This window comes from Chiloscyllium plagiosum, unplaced genomic scaffold, assembly GCF_037043375.1.
Source record: "Chiloscyllium plagiosum isolate Xiang-an unplaced genomic scaffold, Cpla_swu_hap1 HiC_scaffold_13, whole genome shotgun sequence".
NCBI classification, from domain to species: domain Eukaryota; kingdom Metazoa; phylum Chordata; class Chondrichthyes; order Orectolobiformes; family Hemiscylliidae; genus Chiloscyllium; species Chiloscyllium plagiosum.
The window spans coordinates 35,966,326-35,983,215 of NW_028270151.1; the positions used below are offsets into that span (position 1 = coordinate 35,966,326).

A 16,890-nucleotide genomic window follows, 5' to 3' on the forward strand; every position below is an offset into this window, starting at 1 on the left:
CAGAAGTTTTTCTCTATTGTTATAGTTCTTGCTAGTTTTGTCTTAGACTTCAATTTCCAATGTTAATCACCAATTTCCCAAACCTTTTCAGAAATATTCTGTATATATTTCCATTTAACTTCATATCATCCTTAACTTCTTTAGTTAACAGCAGATGCTGCATCCTTTTTCTGGAGTTTTTCCTATCTCAGTGGAATATACCTTTTATGAGTGTTATGAAATACCTCCGTAAATGTCCTGTTGACGATCCTCTAATATGTTATCTTTTATCCTATTTTCTCTTTACCTTGATTAACAAATCAGTTTGCATCTCTGATCACATAGTGACACATAATAATCACAAATGAATTGGTGGTTAGGACAATTCAGCTAGCCAGTCATGAGTTATAACAAAAGTGAATTATTTGACAACATTTGGTATGATCTAACATTGGGATCACTACATAAATTCTTAAATGATACTTGAATCTCTCTTAGGTTTCTGTTTCTCCAAATTTCACTGGGCCCTTCTAAATTTTAAAACATACATCCCTTTATATAGGAGGAGAAAATGAGGACTGCAGATGCTGGAGATCAGAGCTGAAAATGTGTTGCTGGAAAAGCGCAGCAGGTCAGGCAGCATCCAAGGAGCAGGAGAGTCGACGTTTCGGGCATGAGCCCTTCTTCAGGAATCCTGAAGGGCTCATGCCCGAAACGTCGACTCTCCTGCTCCTTAGATGCTGCCTGACCTGCTGCGCTTTTCCAGCAATCCCTTTATATAGGCCAATGTGATTATCATCTTAAATATTCAATTTGTAACTTATTCATTCTAAATATCTGTGCTATAGTAAACCAAAGGCAAAGGCCAAATTGAATACACATGAAATGCTTTCAGTCATGAAGTGCTCTTTATTTCAAAATAGCACCAAACAAACAAATAATGTTTTACTTCCAATTCAAACATTTACATCTTCAAATAAAAGACTGTTTACCAGATATAGCAATACTCCATAAAAGCAAAAGAACAAAGAGGATAAATGTTTTAAAAAAAGTAGAGAAAATAAATTAGAAAGATCAGAGAATGAAATGAAAATGCATCAAGTCAGGTGAAACCAATAATTTATATACACAGCCAGCAAGCAGATTCATTGGGTGATTTTTAGAGGTGAAAGGAGTCTTGCCTGCCAGCTAGACAGCCAGAGAGCGCTCAATGGAGCCTTTTTCAAAGAAGGTTGTATGAATTAGGTGCGACTCAGGCTCTTTACTGAATCCTAATAGGTCTTTACCATAACAAGATACCCTAGGGATGAAAGTTCTGTTCTCTGCAAGCTGATCAGAGACCAGTAACTATATTGCACTCTAGCACTAAAGGCAGTGGTTGCTAAAGATACAGCATCCATCCAGGGCTTTAGTATTAGTTCTTCTCGTACTACTCCCTTCTTCATGCATGATCCCTCAATATTGGCATGGACAATCTTTGAATACATGGCTAGCACTCCATCTGCTCCTGGGTTAATACCAACAGTGGTGATGGGATCTTTAATTGGGCATTGCCTTCTCATCATGGACTTAATCTGGGAGGAGGCAGGAAGGCAACAGGGTCCCCACTCACTACCCAGCCACCTGATTAAATGCCCTACCCCCAAAATACACCACAAGGGAGGTCATTAAATTCCAGCCATTTTCTTCATGTGTAATACTTAATATCCAGAAACATAGACATTCACAATATTCACATATTTCAAAACAGAAGCATCCAGAACATTTTTGAAATGGAAGACACGAGCACAGCAGAATCAATGACTTAAAAAACAAAAATAAAAGTCTGATTAGTTCAGAACAACTAATATGACCAATGGCAGAGTAATTCTTTCCTGAAGTAAAGATATCCTGATTGGCATTGACATTGAACATCAGCCCATTCCAAATTTGTTTTAAAAAATGTAGTGTTCCTCTAGAGTGAAGCAGGACATAGATTCCAACTAAACAAATGGAGTGCAGTGAAGTTTTCATAAGGTGATTTTCGTATTTCGAAAGCTGGAATTGTCTCTGTCAAAGAAGATTAGAGAATTCTTTATTTTATACATTCAACAGCATATTTTCTGTATGAAATTTCAGTTGCAGGTGTAAACTACTAACAGTTACAAACATCAAGGCATTTGTTATATGTGAAGTTTTTACTCTATGTAAAAAGAAAACAGTTTCAATTTTCAGACTGGTTTAGAATTGCATTTGCTTCACAAAATGTTTTGCCCATAGTTTCCAGAATGTATCAGTATTTTTTCAACTAATTTTACTTCACTAAAAGAAACAATACAATTAACTTAGAATCATAGAGTCATACAGCATGGAAATAGGCCCTTTGGCCCAACTGGTTCATATCAACCAGTTATTCTGAACTGAACTAGCCCCATTTGGTTGCATTCGGTTCATAATCCTCCAAACCTTTCCTATCCAAATACCTTTAAAATGTTGTACCTTGCCTTTACTACTTATATCAATAATTTGGGTGTGAACAAAGGAGGAATAGTTAATAAGTTTGCAGATGACACCAAATTTGGAGGTGCAGTGGACAGCGAAGTAGTACACTTGGAGTACAATGGGATCTTGAAAGATGGGTCAGTGGGCTGAGAAGTGGCAGATGGAATTTAATTTAGATAAATGCAAGGTGCTGTACTTTGGAAAGGCAAATCAGGGCAGGGCTTGTACACTTAATGGTAAGATCCTGGGGAGTGTTGCTGAACACAGACCTTGGAGTGCTAGTTCATAGTTCCTTGAAAGTGGAGTCGCTGGTAGATAAGATAGTGAAGGTGTTTATTTAGTATGCTTTCCTTTATTGGTGAGAGTATTGAGTACAGGAGTTGAGGGGTCATGTTGCGGCTGTACAGGACATTGGTTAGGCCACTTTTGAAATATTGCATGCAATTCTGGTCTCCTTCCTATCAGAAAGATGTTGTGAAACTTGAAAGGGCTCAGAAAAGATTTACAAGGATGTTGCCGGGGTGGAGGGTTTGACCTGGAGAGGCTGCAAAGGCTGGGCTATTTTTCCCTAGAGTATCATAGGCTGAGGGTGACCTTATAGAAGTTTATAAAATCATGAGGGGCATGGATAGGGTGATTAGACAAAGTCTATTCCCTGAGTTGGGGGAGTCCAGAACTAGACAGCATAGGTTTAGGGTGAGTGGGGAAAGATTTAAAAGGTACCTAAGGGTCAACTTTTTCACACAAAGGGTGGTGTGTGTATGGAATGAGCTGCCAGAAGAAGTGGTGGAGGCTGGTACAATTACAAAATTTAAAAAGTATCTGGATGGGTACATGAATAGGAAGGGTTTAGAGGGATATGGGCCAAGTGCTTGCAAATGGGACTAGATATTGGGATTAGGATATCTGTCATGTATGAATTGAACCAAGAGTCTGTTTCCTTGATGTACACCTCTATGAGTCTATGGCTAGTCAGCAAGCTTTGTGAATCTATTCCATTATATTAATTTCACTACTTGCATTCTCCAGTGCTGCCTCCTGCCAAACATTTGTTTTCCCTAGCAGCAGTTAACCTAATGGTTCTATTCTCGTATTGCTAAATATTCTTAAAATGGCCTTAAACAAAGTACAAGTTTTCCATTTTTCTTCTAAAGCTCACAAATAAGAAGTTTCTTTTTAAACTGTACTGCTTTGATAAAGTAGATTAATATTCACGATGTGGAGGTGCTGGTGTTAGACTGTGGTGAACAAAGTTAAAAGTCACAACACTAGCTTATAGTCCAACAGGTTTATTAAAGATTATTTTGAGAAGTGGCAACAGAAATATTCCTGCCACTAAAGGATCAAATTCTCTCGAAATGGTAAGAAATGACAGAGGAATGGTATTTACACATTGCTTAAAGATGCCTAGACCTCCGAATCTCGTTCCATAGAACTCATTCTCAGGGATTTCTTTACTTAATCAGTCGAAGAGAAAACAGTTCTCTTTGCACAGCACAGCGGGGAATGGAGCCATCAGAACGGAGGAAAACATGGCAACAAGTTCATAACACAGGCTAAAATTACAAATTAATCATGAACAAAAATGTTTTTCCTCTCTCCTCTTCAAACAATTAGTCTCTCATACAGTAATGGTTAGCCTCTATCATTACACACAAGCATTGTGGTTCAAGTTCAAGTCTGGACATCAAGTATTGGCAAATTATTAGATTCCAGGGAGAAGTATAATAATTTGAGCCGAGATCAATCTGACCACATCCACACAGGAGTCTAGACAATGATCAACAAGAATCTTAGCTGACTTTCCCTTCTTAATTCATATAGCCAAATTTGATTGGAGATTCCAGAATAATCTAGAGGAGAATGTAAGAAAAATTGGAGGACAGAGGACATGTGGTCAGATTCGGAAGTTGTGGCATTCAATTTTGAATCAAAGGACAGAGGTAAATTTGAATTTCTGGAAAAAAAAAATCCAAAGAGATATATTCCAAATAAAGATGCAGACCCTTCAGGGTAGCAATCTTTGGGATTATTCTAGAACCAAAAATGGCAGACTGAACTCATATAACTAATTGACAGAATACAAGGCAGGTTGCCCACCCCAAAACAACAAAAGTTGAGAGGCCATTTTTAACATTTGGAAGTGGAGACCAATATCTCCATGGAACACACCCTGATATTCCTCTACATGATTCTACCTATGTTCCTTTATTAGTGCAACCTTTCTAAGCTAATTAATTAATTGACAGGCCATTTAAAGTTATTGAACAATAATATGAGAGATTAATGCAGAGCTCAGTGGTCATTAATATTCAAATGAAACAATGCAACATTCCAACTAAAAAGCACTGTATCTTGCTACAATCTGAAGTCTCCACCTGCTTAAAGAAGACCACCATCATCTCTGTACCGAAGAAAACATATGCAACAAGCCTCAATGACTACTGCCTGGTGGCTCTTGACCTCCATAATTATGAAGTGCTTAGAGCAGTAATAGTCTTGGCTCACATCAAATCTAGCCTCCAGCCTGCCTCAATCCCTTGCAATATGCTTACTGGTGGTGCAAGAGGTCCATGGTAGATACCATTCCCCAAGCCTTACATTCATCTCTGGAATATCTGGGCAACAAGGATACTTTCACCAGGTTTCTACTTATTGACTACAGCTCCATTATAATCCCGACCAAACTAACCTCCAAACTCCGAGAAATAGGTCACTGCTCTGCCCTCTGTAACTGGATCCTCGACTTCCTGACCCACAGACTCAAAGCATGAATGGATCTTAGTGAAAGAAGCATTTACAACCATCTTCGGCCAGAAGTACAATGTGGATGAGGTCCCCAGCATCATAGATAGTGGTCAGTCTTCACCTAATTCGATTCACTTCATGCAATATCAAGCAGCAGCTTAAAGATCCTTCCTTCTAATCTTAGTTCACAAGTTAGCTTAAATGTTACATGCAACTTCAATGAATAGCAACCTTTGCATCCTGAAAGTAACGATAATCCATCTTTCAAACCAATAATTTGAACTGAATTAAAAGAAAACAAAAAAAATTATTTCAGATTGATTCAAGTAGTATTGACTGAATCTGCGGAAAAAGTAATATCAATGTCAACTCTTCCCATTTTACTATCACAGTATTGGTGCCACTGTTACAAGTGCTTGATACTGACTATTTATTTGTCACTTGCATTCCCTCGTAAGTCACTTCATACTGATTTGCATTTCAAAACTTTTAGTTCACCACCCAATATAAACATTTTAGGTGAAACTATTCTGCTAGCTTCTCATCGCACTCACTTGATACTGTCAGTGTGTGTCTTGTATTCCATGATAGTATTAGGTGGTAAATTCAGGACACGTCGTAATGTGTCTCGTATGCGAGCAGTAGTTGCTTGATCGCTGGCTGTTTTATTCCATATGGAGATAATGTCTTCCTAGCAACAAATAAAAATCAATATGTGTAATCAGTTCCAGAGGATCTCACACTGCTAAAAGATTAGTCAAAAACAGTCCTGTTACCATTTCAAAAAGAAATTTGGATTTATGCAGGACCTTTAATGCAGTAAAACATTCTAAGGGTCATCGCAGAAGCCCTCATCAAACAAAACTTCAGAAACAGGAGACAATACAAGTGATTAAAAGCTTGATTAAACAGGTTTTAAGGAGCATGCTTAAAGAGAGAGGTGGACAGCTTTAGAGCACAGAATTCACAGAAGGAGGCTATTTAGCCTATTGTGTCTGCACTGGTCGTGTGCATTGTGACTTAGTGCAAATACCCTGCCTTTTTCTTAAAAATCAGAGCATTGCTTCTCTTTAAATAATCATTAAATTATTCTATCAGATCTCCTTTTAATCTTCTCTCTAAAGGAGAGCAGTCCCAACTTCAGCACTCTAACTTCATAAATGGAACCATTCCCGTCAACTTCTTCTGCACTCTCTCTCATACTTACCTCCTAAAGTTTAACACCAAGAACTGTGCACACCACTCCAGCTTGTTCAGTGTCCTATACAAGTTCAGTAAGAAAACCCTTGTCCTGATTAATGAAGCCTAGAAAACGTATGCTTTATTAACTGCTGTCTGCACCTGTCCTTCCACCTTTAATGAATTATGCACATATACACTAAGGTCTCTCTGTTCCTGCATACCCTTTAATTTATACTGTCTCTATATGATGTTTGCACCAAAATGTACTGCTTACTTTAACCTGGAAATTAGTAGAAAGTAGACATTCCTTACCCTTACCATGAATCAGCTCCCTCACCTATGCCTAAAAATTCTTACTTTCCATTTACTAGTTTAGAAATTTCCATTTTTCAAGATTACATTCCTTTACAGCAGCTGCTTAAAAATCAAACTCATAACTTTGCGGCGATGTTACTGTTGCTAAATTTCTCTACTGCTGAATCACATTCCGGAAGCTCTATCCTTTTCTGCCACTGTTCCTGAAGTTCTTTCAGAGCCTAGGGTCAAGATGCTGAACATGAAGAATAAAAAAAATTGGGGATGTACTAGAAACTTGAATTTGGAGGACAGTAGAAATCTTTGAGGATTCTCAGACATGAGAAGGTTACACAAATAAGGAATGGTTAGGCCACAGAGACATTTCAAAATAAGAATGAGAATTTTTAAATTGAGGGGTTGATTAACTGCGAGCCAATGTAGTCTAACAAATTAAGAGGCAATTTCCTAGTGAAAATTAAGTAATGGGGAGCAGAATTTTGAGTCAAAGTTTACAGAAGGTACAATGTGAAACACCAGCCAGTGAACATTACAATTGTTGACTCGAAACGTAATAAGGGATAGATGATGTCTTCAGTAGCACACGAAATGGAGCAATGGGGAGAAGGGATAATATTATGGTAATGAAAGTAGGTGGGCCTAGTGATGGAGTGGTTACAGGATTGGTAACTCATCTCAGGATCGAATAGTCTTGATCTGCCTCAGACAATGGCTATTTGGAGTGATAGCATTGATAACTGCAGAGAAATATTAGGTGGGCACCAAAGGCAATGGCTTTGGTCTTCCAGATACTTAGTTGAAGGAAATACCTGCTCACCTAACACTGAATGTTGGATAGAACGTAGAACATAGAACAATATAGTGCAGAACAGGCCCTTTGGCCCTCAATGTTGCGCCGACCTGTGAATTATTATCCCTACACTATCCCATCATTATCCATATGCTTATCCAAGGATTGTTTCAATCTCCCAAATGTGGCTGAGTTAACTACATTGGCAAGCAGGGCATTCCATGTCCTTACCACTCTGAGTAAAGAACCTGCCTCTGACATCGGTCTTAAATCTATCACCCCTCAGTTTGTACTTATGCCCCCTCGTACAAGCTGACATCATCATCCTAGGAAAAGGATTTTTACTGCCTAGTCTATCTAATCCTCTGATCATCTTGTATGTCTCTATCAAATCCCCTCTTAGCCTTCTTCTTTCCAATGAGAACAGACCCAAGTCTCTCAGCCTTTCCTCGTATGACCTTCCCTCCAGACCAGACAACATCCTGGTAAATCTCCTCTGCAGCTTTTCCAATGCTTCCTCATCCTTCCTGAAATATGGCGACCAGAACTGTACACAACATTCCAAGTGCAGCCACACTTGTGTTTTGTATAGTTGCATCATGACATTACAGCTCTGGAACTCAATCCCTCTACCAATGAAACCTAACACACCGTATGCCTTCTTAACAGCACTATCAACCTGGGTGGCAACTTTCAGGGATCTATGTACATGGACTCTAAGATCCCTCTGCACATCCATACTACCAACAATCTTTCCATTGACCTAGTACTCTGCCTTCCTGTTATTCTTCCCAAAGTGCATCACCTCACACTTAGCTGCATTGAACTCCATTTGCCACCTCTCAGCCCAATTCTGCAGTTTATCCAAGTCTCCCTGCAACCTGAAACATTCTTCTAAACTGTCCACTACTCCACCGACTTTAGTGTCATGTGTAAATTTACTAATCCATCCACCTAAGCCTATGTCTAAGTCATTTATAAAAATCACAAACAGCAGTGGTCCCAAAACAGATCTTGTGGCACACGACTAGTAACTGGACTCCAGGCTGAATATTTTCCAACCAACACTCGCTGCCTTCTTTCAGAAAGCCAGTTTCTAATCCAAACTGCTAAATAACCATCAATCCCATACCTCTGCATTTTCTCCAACAGCCTACCGTGTGGAACCTTATCAAAGGTTTTACTGAAGTGCAAATAGCAATAACTAAACTTAAGGCAAAGAAACAAAGAAAACCATAAATTACCTGTCAATTAAATTCAAAAACAGTTGTAACCCCCTTTAGTTATAAAAACACCTGCCAATTTTTTTTAAACAAATACCAATCAATGATCACCAGAAAAGTAAATATGTATTCAAAATTATTTATCTTATGTACCAAAGATTAAAAATTCCTGCATTACCATTTCTCCACATAAGTCTTTCATGTCTAACCACCTAGTGCCTAATACCTACTTTAAGAAATCTAAACTCCTTCCCCTCACTGCTCCTCTTGCATGTACAATGTAGATCCTGAAACTGTTAGCACTTCTTGACTTAACTCAAGTCAATCCATCACTACTGCCTAATTGACAAATCTAAAAAGTAGTCAAAAATAGTTTGGTCTAGTTGTTGTGAAAAATCTATACAGATCAAACTCCTCGGTCCTCAATCTTAATCCAACCTATCTCACAGCAACAGACTGGAAACGAATCTCTGGTTTTAACATCATTCCTGGCAAGTCAGTGGTGATGGAGATGGTGAGGGAGTTAACAAGTGTTAATGTCAAATTGGGCAGCAGGAGGAAGGAGACTGTCAGACTTAAAGGAAATGGGTAAGAGCATTAACTTATTGAAAAGGGAAAGGAATGCAAGGATTTGAGTTAAACATCTACCAAATGTAAAGTATAGAAGAACTTAAAAATTAACTAAAACATATGATTTCAGCACATGTTCAATGGATTATATAATCACGGAATAGTCACCGCACAGAGACTATCTAGCATTTCATCCCCAGACTGGCTCTGTAAAAGAAGCACATTGCCACATCCTGGTCTTCTCCCTATAGCCCTGCACTTTCTTCCTTTCTAGATAATCCTCCTAAATGCCTCTACTGTACTCTCAAGCAACGCATTCCAGGTCGCAACCATTTGCTGCACCAAGATGATTTTTATCACACATTCATTGCTCCTTTCACCAATTACTTTTAATCTATGCTTTCCTTTTCATAATCAATTCACCCATAGGAACCATTTTTCCCTACCTATTCTGTCCAAGCCCTTCTTGATTTTGAACATCTCTATCAAATCTCCTCAACCTTTTCTCTAAGGAAAACAACCCCAGCTGCTCACATTTATGTAAATTAATTCCCTCTTCCCTCAAGTCATTTTTTATAATACCTTAACAACTTTCTTAATCATGGTGTGCAGAACTGGACTTATGCTCCATTTGAGGATGCACCAATATTCTTTGCCCATTGAGACTCTACTGGCAAAAATATACCTCTACCTACACTAGTCCCACTTTCTTGCATTTGGTCCATTGTCTTAAATGTTATGACATTTTCAGTGGTCTTGCAAGGCCTTTTTTCTTTAAAAAAAAAAGGGTTGAGAAGTTTCCCATCTTAACTACCCTCCCAGACAGTTCATTCCAGTTCCTCGCCACCCTCTAGGTGAAAAAGCTTTTCCTCAAACCCTCTCAATCTCCTGCCTTTCACCTTAAAATTATGTCCCTATGGTACTGGTCCTTTAACTAAGGGCAACAGCTGTTTTCTTTTCACCCTGTCCATGCCCCTCATAATTTGTACATCTCTATCAGATTCCCCCCTCAACTTTCGCTGCTCAAAGGAAAACACCTGAGCTTATTCAGCCACCCTTCATAGCTGAATTACTCCATCCCAGGCAACATATTGTGTTGAATCTCCTTTGCACCACCTCCAATGCAATCACATCCTTCCTACATTGTGGTGACAGAACTTCACACAATACTCCAGCTGCACCCTAATCAAGGTCCTGTTAATCTCCAAGAGGACCTCCCTTGCCCTTATGCGATGACTGATAAAGGCAATCATCCTATACACATTCTTAACTACCCTATTAATCTGTCCAGCCACCTTCAGGGATCTATAGACAAACAACCCAAGATTCTTCTTTTCCTTTGGCTTCCTAGTGTCCTACCATTCATTGAGTACTCTCCTGTCGTGTTCCTTCTTCTAAAGTGCATTACCTCACGTTTATCAGGGCTAAATTCTGTCTGCCTCTGATCCCACCATCTGACCAATCCAGTTATATCCTTCACATCTTCCTTTTCTATCAACCATCAGCCAATCTTTGTGTCATCCACAAACTTACTTATCACCCTCGCTTCCCCCCCCCCCCCAACCCACCACCAATATTCTCATCCACATCATTTACAAATGTCACAAACAATAAGGGACCTCTGTGGCATTCATACCGGTTTCGAGTCACACAAACAGCTTTCTACCATTCACTCTGTCTCTTGCCACTAAACCAATTACGGACCCAATTTGCCAAGTTACCTTGGATCCAATGAAGTTTTCCCTTTTTTTTATTAATTTCCCAAGTGAAACCTTGTCAAATATCTTGCTGAAATCCGTATAAACTACATCAACTGTCTACCCTCATCCAGATGCTTGGTCACTTTCCTGAAAGGTTCTACTAGATTTGTTATTGTATCTCGGTTCATACGACAACAATAAATCTAACTCAAACTCATATTTCATCAGCCACTTGCTTGCCCATTCCATTAAGCTATGTGCTCTTCTGAAATTTACACTATCCTTCTCACATTCATAAATCTTTTAAGTTTTGTATCGTCCACAGATTTTGAAATGGTGGACCAGTTATAAAGTTCTATGTTATTAAAATAAATCAGGAGGGGCAAAGGTCCTAACGCTGACATCTGAGTAATTCTACCAAGGATATCTCTCCATCTTAAGTGTTTATACTCTCCTTTCCAGGTCTCAGTTGAGTTTATCTTTTTTTCCCAACCTAAGTAGTGCTGATATGGCAACAGCTTAAGTTACAAAATCCGCATAATTGTCCAGAGCAGATTTTCCCATTAGTATCCTACACAACATTGAATGCTTGGGCTACTGCAGAAAAGAAATATTGCACAAAGTAGATCACATGTTAATAATGAAGCTTGCCCATTCTCTGTCGATTGAAGGGAAGGAAATTAGGACAGGTTGCAATGTTAATATTTGATTCCACCTCTGTCCCATATTCAATCCCGTTTGATATTCTTCTTTATGTTATACCTAAGCAATTCAATGCAGCCAAGTTTAACAGTCAGAAAATCTGGCCTCATTGTTTCCATCCAAAAATCATTAATCAATACTGTTCTTGAGTTTCAATCATTTTGGGGGCCATACTAGTTTATGCTAGTTTTCTGGATGGTTTTCTTACATCTTTAGCTTACTTTTGATACTTTCCTTCTCAATATATTTTAGCTCTCGGGCATGGTTTGGAGATAGAGAAATAGATGCTCACTTTCTTTAGAGATCTTACACTTTATACTTAAAGATACAATGAACTTCAATAGCAATGGATTCTCAGTAAGCTTCTGGAATGTACTGCTGAGTAAATAGGATTCTTATTTTCTCGTAGTTTACGGTTAAATCAAGGAAAATACTTAAAATTTTAAATAAAGTTATGTTTACTCTGGATCTTCTTAGAGCAGACTTCAAGAACTATAATTAAAAATAGCTTGTTTTTCATTACTTAGCTAAGCAGGGTTCAACATTTTAATTTGTCAGTACACTTCAGTGGAATTAGCTTTCTTTTTGGAGTGAGGGTGAATTGCTTAATACGTCCATATCTAACCTGCATCATAACAATCAAAAGGAACTCAATTCAGATTGACAAGATTAACCAAAAAAACACTTCACTGACAGTTAGTAACTTAAATTTGGTGTGATTTGGACAGTTCTGTATCAACTGTCCTTCAGGAGAGATTTGCGAAGAAAAACATCTTTGATCATAAGTCCATCAGGAAATGGTTGGCATCTGGAATCCTTGAGACCTTGTGGGAAAAGGATAGGGTGGATCCTTTTAGATCGTTCTTGAGGAGACTATCAAAGTCATTTGGCAGACTGTCTCATCACCAGAACTTATCAACAACCACCAAGGCATTGCTTGGCTGGTGGCGAGAAATCCTTCAAGTAAGCCTGGACCCTCTGCGCCACAGCAAGCTGCCTTGGAGGCAACTGAGAGGGGGGTAGAGACTGTCACACATCTTCTTTACAAAGGAAGTCTGAAGAAAGATGCAGTGATTTTTGCCAAGGTTCGTCCCAAGCAACTCCGTGACACAGGACTCTGCTCTACCGTCTGTCCCCCGGGACAAAGATTGACTGCACCTGGAGGACCATCATCTTGGTGAAAGATGCGCTTTGGTCTGCCTGAAACTTGCTGGTCTTCCAGGGCAGGGAGTTGACCTTCACTCAGTGTTGCAGACGAGCATATTCTACTGTCCAAGACTACATGCTGAGGGATGCACTAAAGCTTGGGGCAGCTGCCACCAAGGCACAGTGGGGAAAGACCATTATCTAAGGTCTTTCTGCCAAAGATAAATGGAGGTCCATTCAGTTATGGGACCCCTAAGGTGCCTCAAATATGTTAATGTAGTCTTGTACAAATAAGAAATGCCTTGTTTGATTCAAACTCCAATGCTTGTTTCTTCATATGCTACTGTACAAAACTGAACTGCTTCAGTGACTATGTATATAAAGATATCTTATGCTTTGTGTATTTTTGAAAATTAAAACAAATAATTTTAATACCGTTGATCCTCAGTCAGGATATCCTGTTTGTTGCAATAGAATATTACTTATCAACATTTACCAAATACAATTTTTAATTCTCTAACTGGCTCATAAACATTTCTTGAAGCAGAAGCATTTTTAAGCATTATGGTAGGTGTATGGAATTTTAAAAAAATTAAGCAATTAACATTGTGATTAAACTTGTGCTACAGTTCATACAAAATTCCAAGCAGCAAATAAATTAAATGGCATACCTGAAATCGAACTGAAACAACAGCTCCACATATCTCCTCACCAACCATGAACTGTTCACCAAGCATTGCCAAAATCAAGTTCTCCCAGCAACGTGATGCCAGTCCTTTTCGCAAACGGATTATCCACTTTCCACCATTCTTATTAGCTTCATCCTGGAAAAGATAAAAAATACCTTAAATCAAAGGTTTTTTTTAATGATCGTCCATTCATTTTATTTTTGTACAAAATCTGCTGTTACGGACAAGTGAAAAGGGTGAACTGCTACCTTGTGATTTCTTATAATTTGAACAATTAAGCAGCAGGTGATACAATTTCCTCACTCATTACTCAATCTCTCTGAACTATCGCCTTACTTCTAACTTCAATTTCCTCTCAAAGACCAAGCGTCAGATATAGGGATTAGTTTGGATAGCTAATTTTTGGATAGCAATGTTTCTTCTCAGTTATATTACCGAACTTAGCACAGTGCCCACAGCATTAAAACTGGACTGGCCAAAGCCACATTATTACTATCACCACAGAGATATATCCCTCCTTAACATAAAATCCTCACTGCAGATTTGACACAAAAACATCCATTCTGAACAGTGATCGTGTCGCCATGACTTGGTTCTCCTCCTCCAACACAATGGTTACTTATGGAGAATGTTAGATGGTGCACAATCCTAGAATTCTGTTCTAATATAGCTTAGTATAAAGCTCTATATCCCTTTCATCAGCAAATGTACTCATTTCCATTTCTTCACTATCGAAAGGGAATTGGTTAAATATTTGAAAAGGAAATATTTGCTAATGATGGGTAAAACACAGGGAAGTGGGATCCCTGCATATGAGTAGCTGCCAGTGGCAAATTAGCCAAAATGCCTCCTTCTATACTGTATGATTCTATGAAACAAAACAAGATATGGCAATGATCATTAAATATATAATTTACTTCAAACAACACCGTCCATTAAGTCAAATACAAATAATTTGTTTAACTGGGCTTGAAATCTCCGTCTTTACAGTCCATTCACAGTGTTGGCAGTCTTTATTCACGGTCAGTATTTGTTCCATTGAAATTAGGCATTATGTAGGAATGAAAAGAATGATTTTAGAAATAAAACAAAGCAGCTAAGTCATGAATTTTCACAAGTAAAACAAATACATAGGCTTAACTCCAAACTAAGGGCTAAGAACAGAATTTGGCTGACTTGAAATTCAGTCATAAAGACGTACAGCACGGAAACAGACCCTTTGGTTCAACTCGTCCATGCGACCAAATAGTCTAAATTAATCTAGCCCCATTTGCCAGCACTTAGTCCATATCTCTCTAGACTTTCCCTATTCATATACCCATCCATATGTCTTTTAAATGTTGCAATTGTACCAGCCTCCACCACTTCCTCTAGCAGCTCATTCCATACACACACTACCCTGTGTGTGAAAAAGTTGACCCTTTTAAATCTTTCTCCTCTCACTGTAAACCTATGCTCTCTAGCTCTGGACACCACTCTAGGGAAAAAAACCTCATCTATTTATCCTATCCATGCCCCTCATGATTTTATAAATCTCTATAAAGGTCACCCGTAAGCCTCTGACCCCTCAGCTCCAGGGAAAACGTCCTCAGCCTATTTAGCCTCTCCCTATAGCTTAAATCCTCCAACCCTGGGAACATTCTCGTAAACCTTTTCGGAACCCTTTCAAGTTTCACAACATCCTTCCGATAGGATGGTGACCAGAACTGCACATAATATTGCAAAAGTGGCCTAAGCAAAGTCCTGTACAGCCGTAACATGACTTTCCAATATCTATACTCAATGCTATGTCCAATAAAGGAAAACATACCAAACGCCTTCTTCACTATCTTATTTACCTGCAACACCACTTTCAAGGAACTATGAACCTGCAGTCCAAGGTCTCTTTGTTCAGCAACACTCCTCAGGACCTTACCATTAAATGTATAAGTCCTGGTCTGATTTGCTTTTCCAAACTGTAGTACCCCACATAAATTAAAGTCCATCTGCCACTCCTCAGCCCATTGGCCCAACTGATCAAAAGAACCCAGTGTACTGTGAAGTAACCTTCTTCGCAGTCCACTACACCTCTAAGTTTGGTGTCATCTGCAAACTTGCTAATTATACCTCTTATGTTCACATCCAAATCATTTATATAAATGATGAAGAGGTGGACCCAGCACAGATCCTTGTGGCATACCACTGGTTACAGGCCTCCAGTCTGAAAAGCAACCCTCCACCACCACCACCCTCTGTCTTCTACCTTAGACCCAGTTCTGTATCCAAATGGCTAGTTCTCCCTGTATTCCATGAGATTTAACCTTGCTAAATAGTCGACCACGAGGAATCTTGTTGAATGCCTTGCTGGAGTCCATATAGATCATGTCCACCATTCTGCCTTCATCAATCCTCTTCTTTACTTAGAGTCAGAGAGTCATAGGATATTCCTGATGAAGGGCTTTTGCCTGAAACGTCGATTTTACTGCTCCTCGGATGCAGCCTGAACTGCTGTGCTTTTCCAGCGCCGCTTTACTCCAGATTCTGGTTTCCAGCATCTGCAGCCATTGTTTTAATCTTTGGTCCAACTTGTCCATACTTCTTCAAAAAAACTCAATCAAGTTCATAAGACATGATTCCCCACGCACAAAACCATGTTGCCTCTCCCTGAACAGTCCCTGCCTTTCTGATTACATGTAAATCCTGCCCTACAGGATTCCCTCCAACAACTTGCCCACTGGATATCAGGCTCACCCATCTGTAGTTCCCTGGCTGTTCCTTACCACCTTTCTTAAATAGTGATATCATGTTAGTCAACCTCCAGTCTTCCGGCACCTAACCTATGACTATCGATGATAAAAATATCTCAGCAAGGAGCACAGCAATCACTTCCTTAGCTTCCTACAGATTTCTAGGGTACATCTGATCAGCTGCCAGGGATATATCCACTTCTTTGCTTTTTAAGACATCCAGCACCTCTTCATCTGAAATATGGACATTTTTCAAGATGTCACCATCTATTTCCTCACATTCTATATCTTCTAAGTCCTTCTCCACAGTAAACACTGATGCAGAACACTTGTTTAGTATCTCCCCCATCTCCTGTGGTTCCACACATAGGCTGCCTTGCTGATTTTTGAGGGGCCATATACTCTCCCTAGTTACCCTTTTGTCCTTAACTTATTTTTAAAATTCCTTTGGATTCTCCTTAACCCTATTTGCCAAAGTTATCTCATGCCCCTGTTTTGCTCTCTTGATTTCCCTCTTAAGTAGATTCCTACTGCCTTTATACTCTAAGGATTCACTTGATCTCTGCTGTCTATACCTGACATATGCTTCCTTCTTTTTCTTAACCAAAACCTCAACTGCTTTGGTCATCCAACATTCCC

General features: G+C 39.1%; 1 protein-coding gene across 2 annotated transcripts in view; it reads right to left on the reverse strand.

Annotated features, from left to right (window-relative positions):
- Positions 1 to 868: 868 nt before the first annotated feature.
- Positions 869 to 16,890, reverse strand: part of eif4e2 (eukaryotic translation initiation factor 4E family member 2) — a 37,619-nt gene continuing 21,597 nt past the window's right edge. For both annotated transcript variants that reach the window (XM_043702382.2, XM_043702381.2), the window contains 3 exons: positions 13,508 to 13,660; positions 5,763 to 5,899; positions 869 to 2,028 (listed from right to left, as the gene is read on the reverse strand). In XM_043702382.2, coding sequence (XP_043558317.1) covers positions 1,989 to 2,028; positions 5,763 to 5,899; positions 13,508 to 13,660 — 330 coding nt within the window. In that variant the 3' untranslated portion in view covers positions 869 to 1,988. The remainder of the gene's footprint in view (positions 2,029 to 5,762; positions 5,900 to 13,507; positions 13,661 to 16,890) is intronic.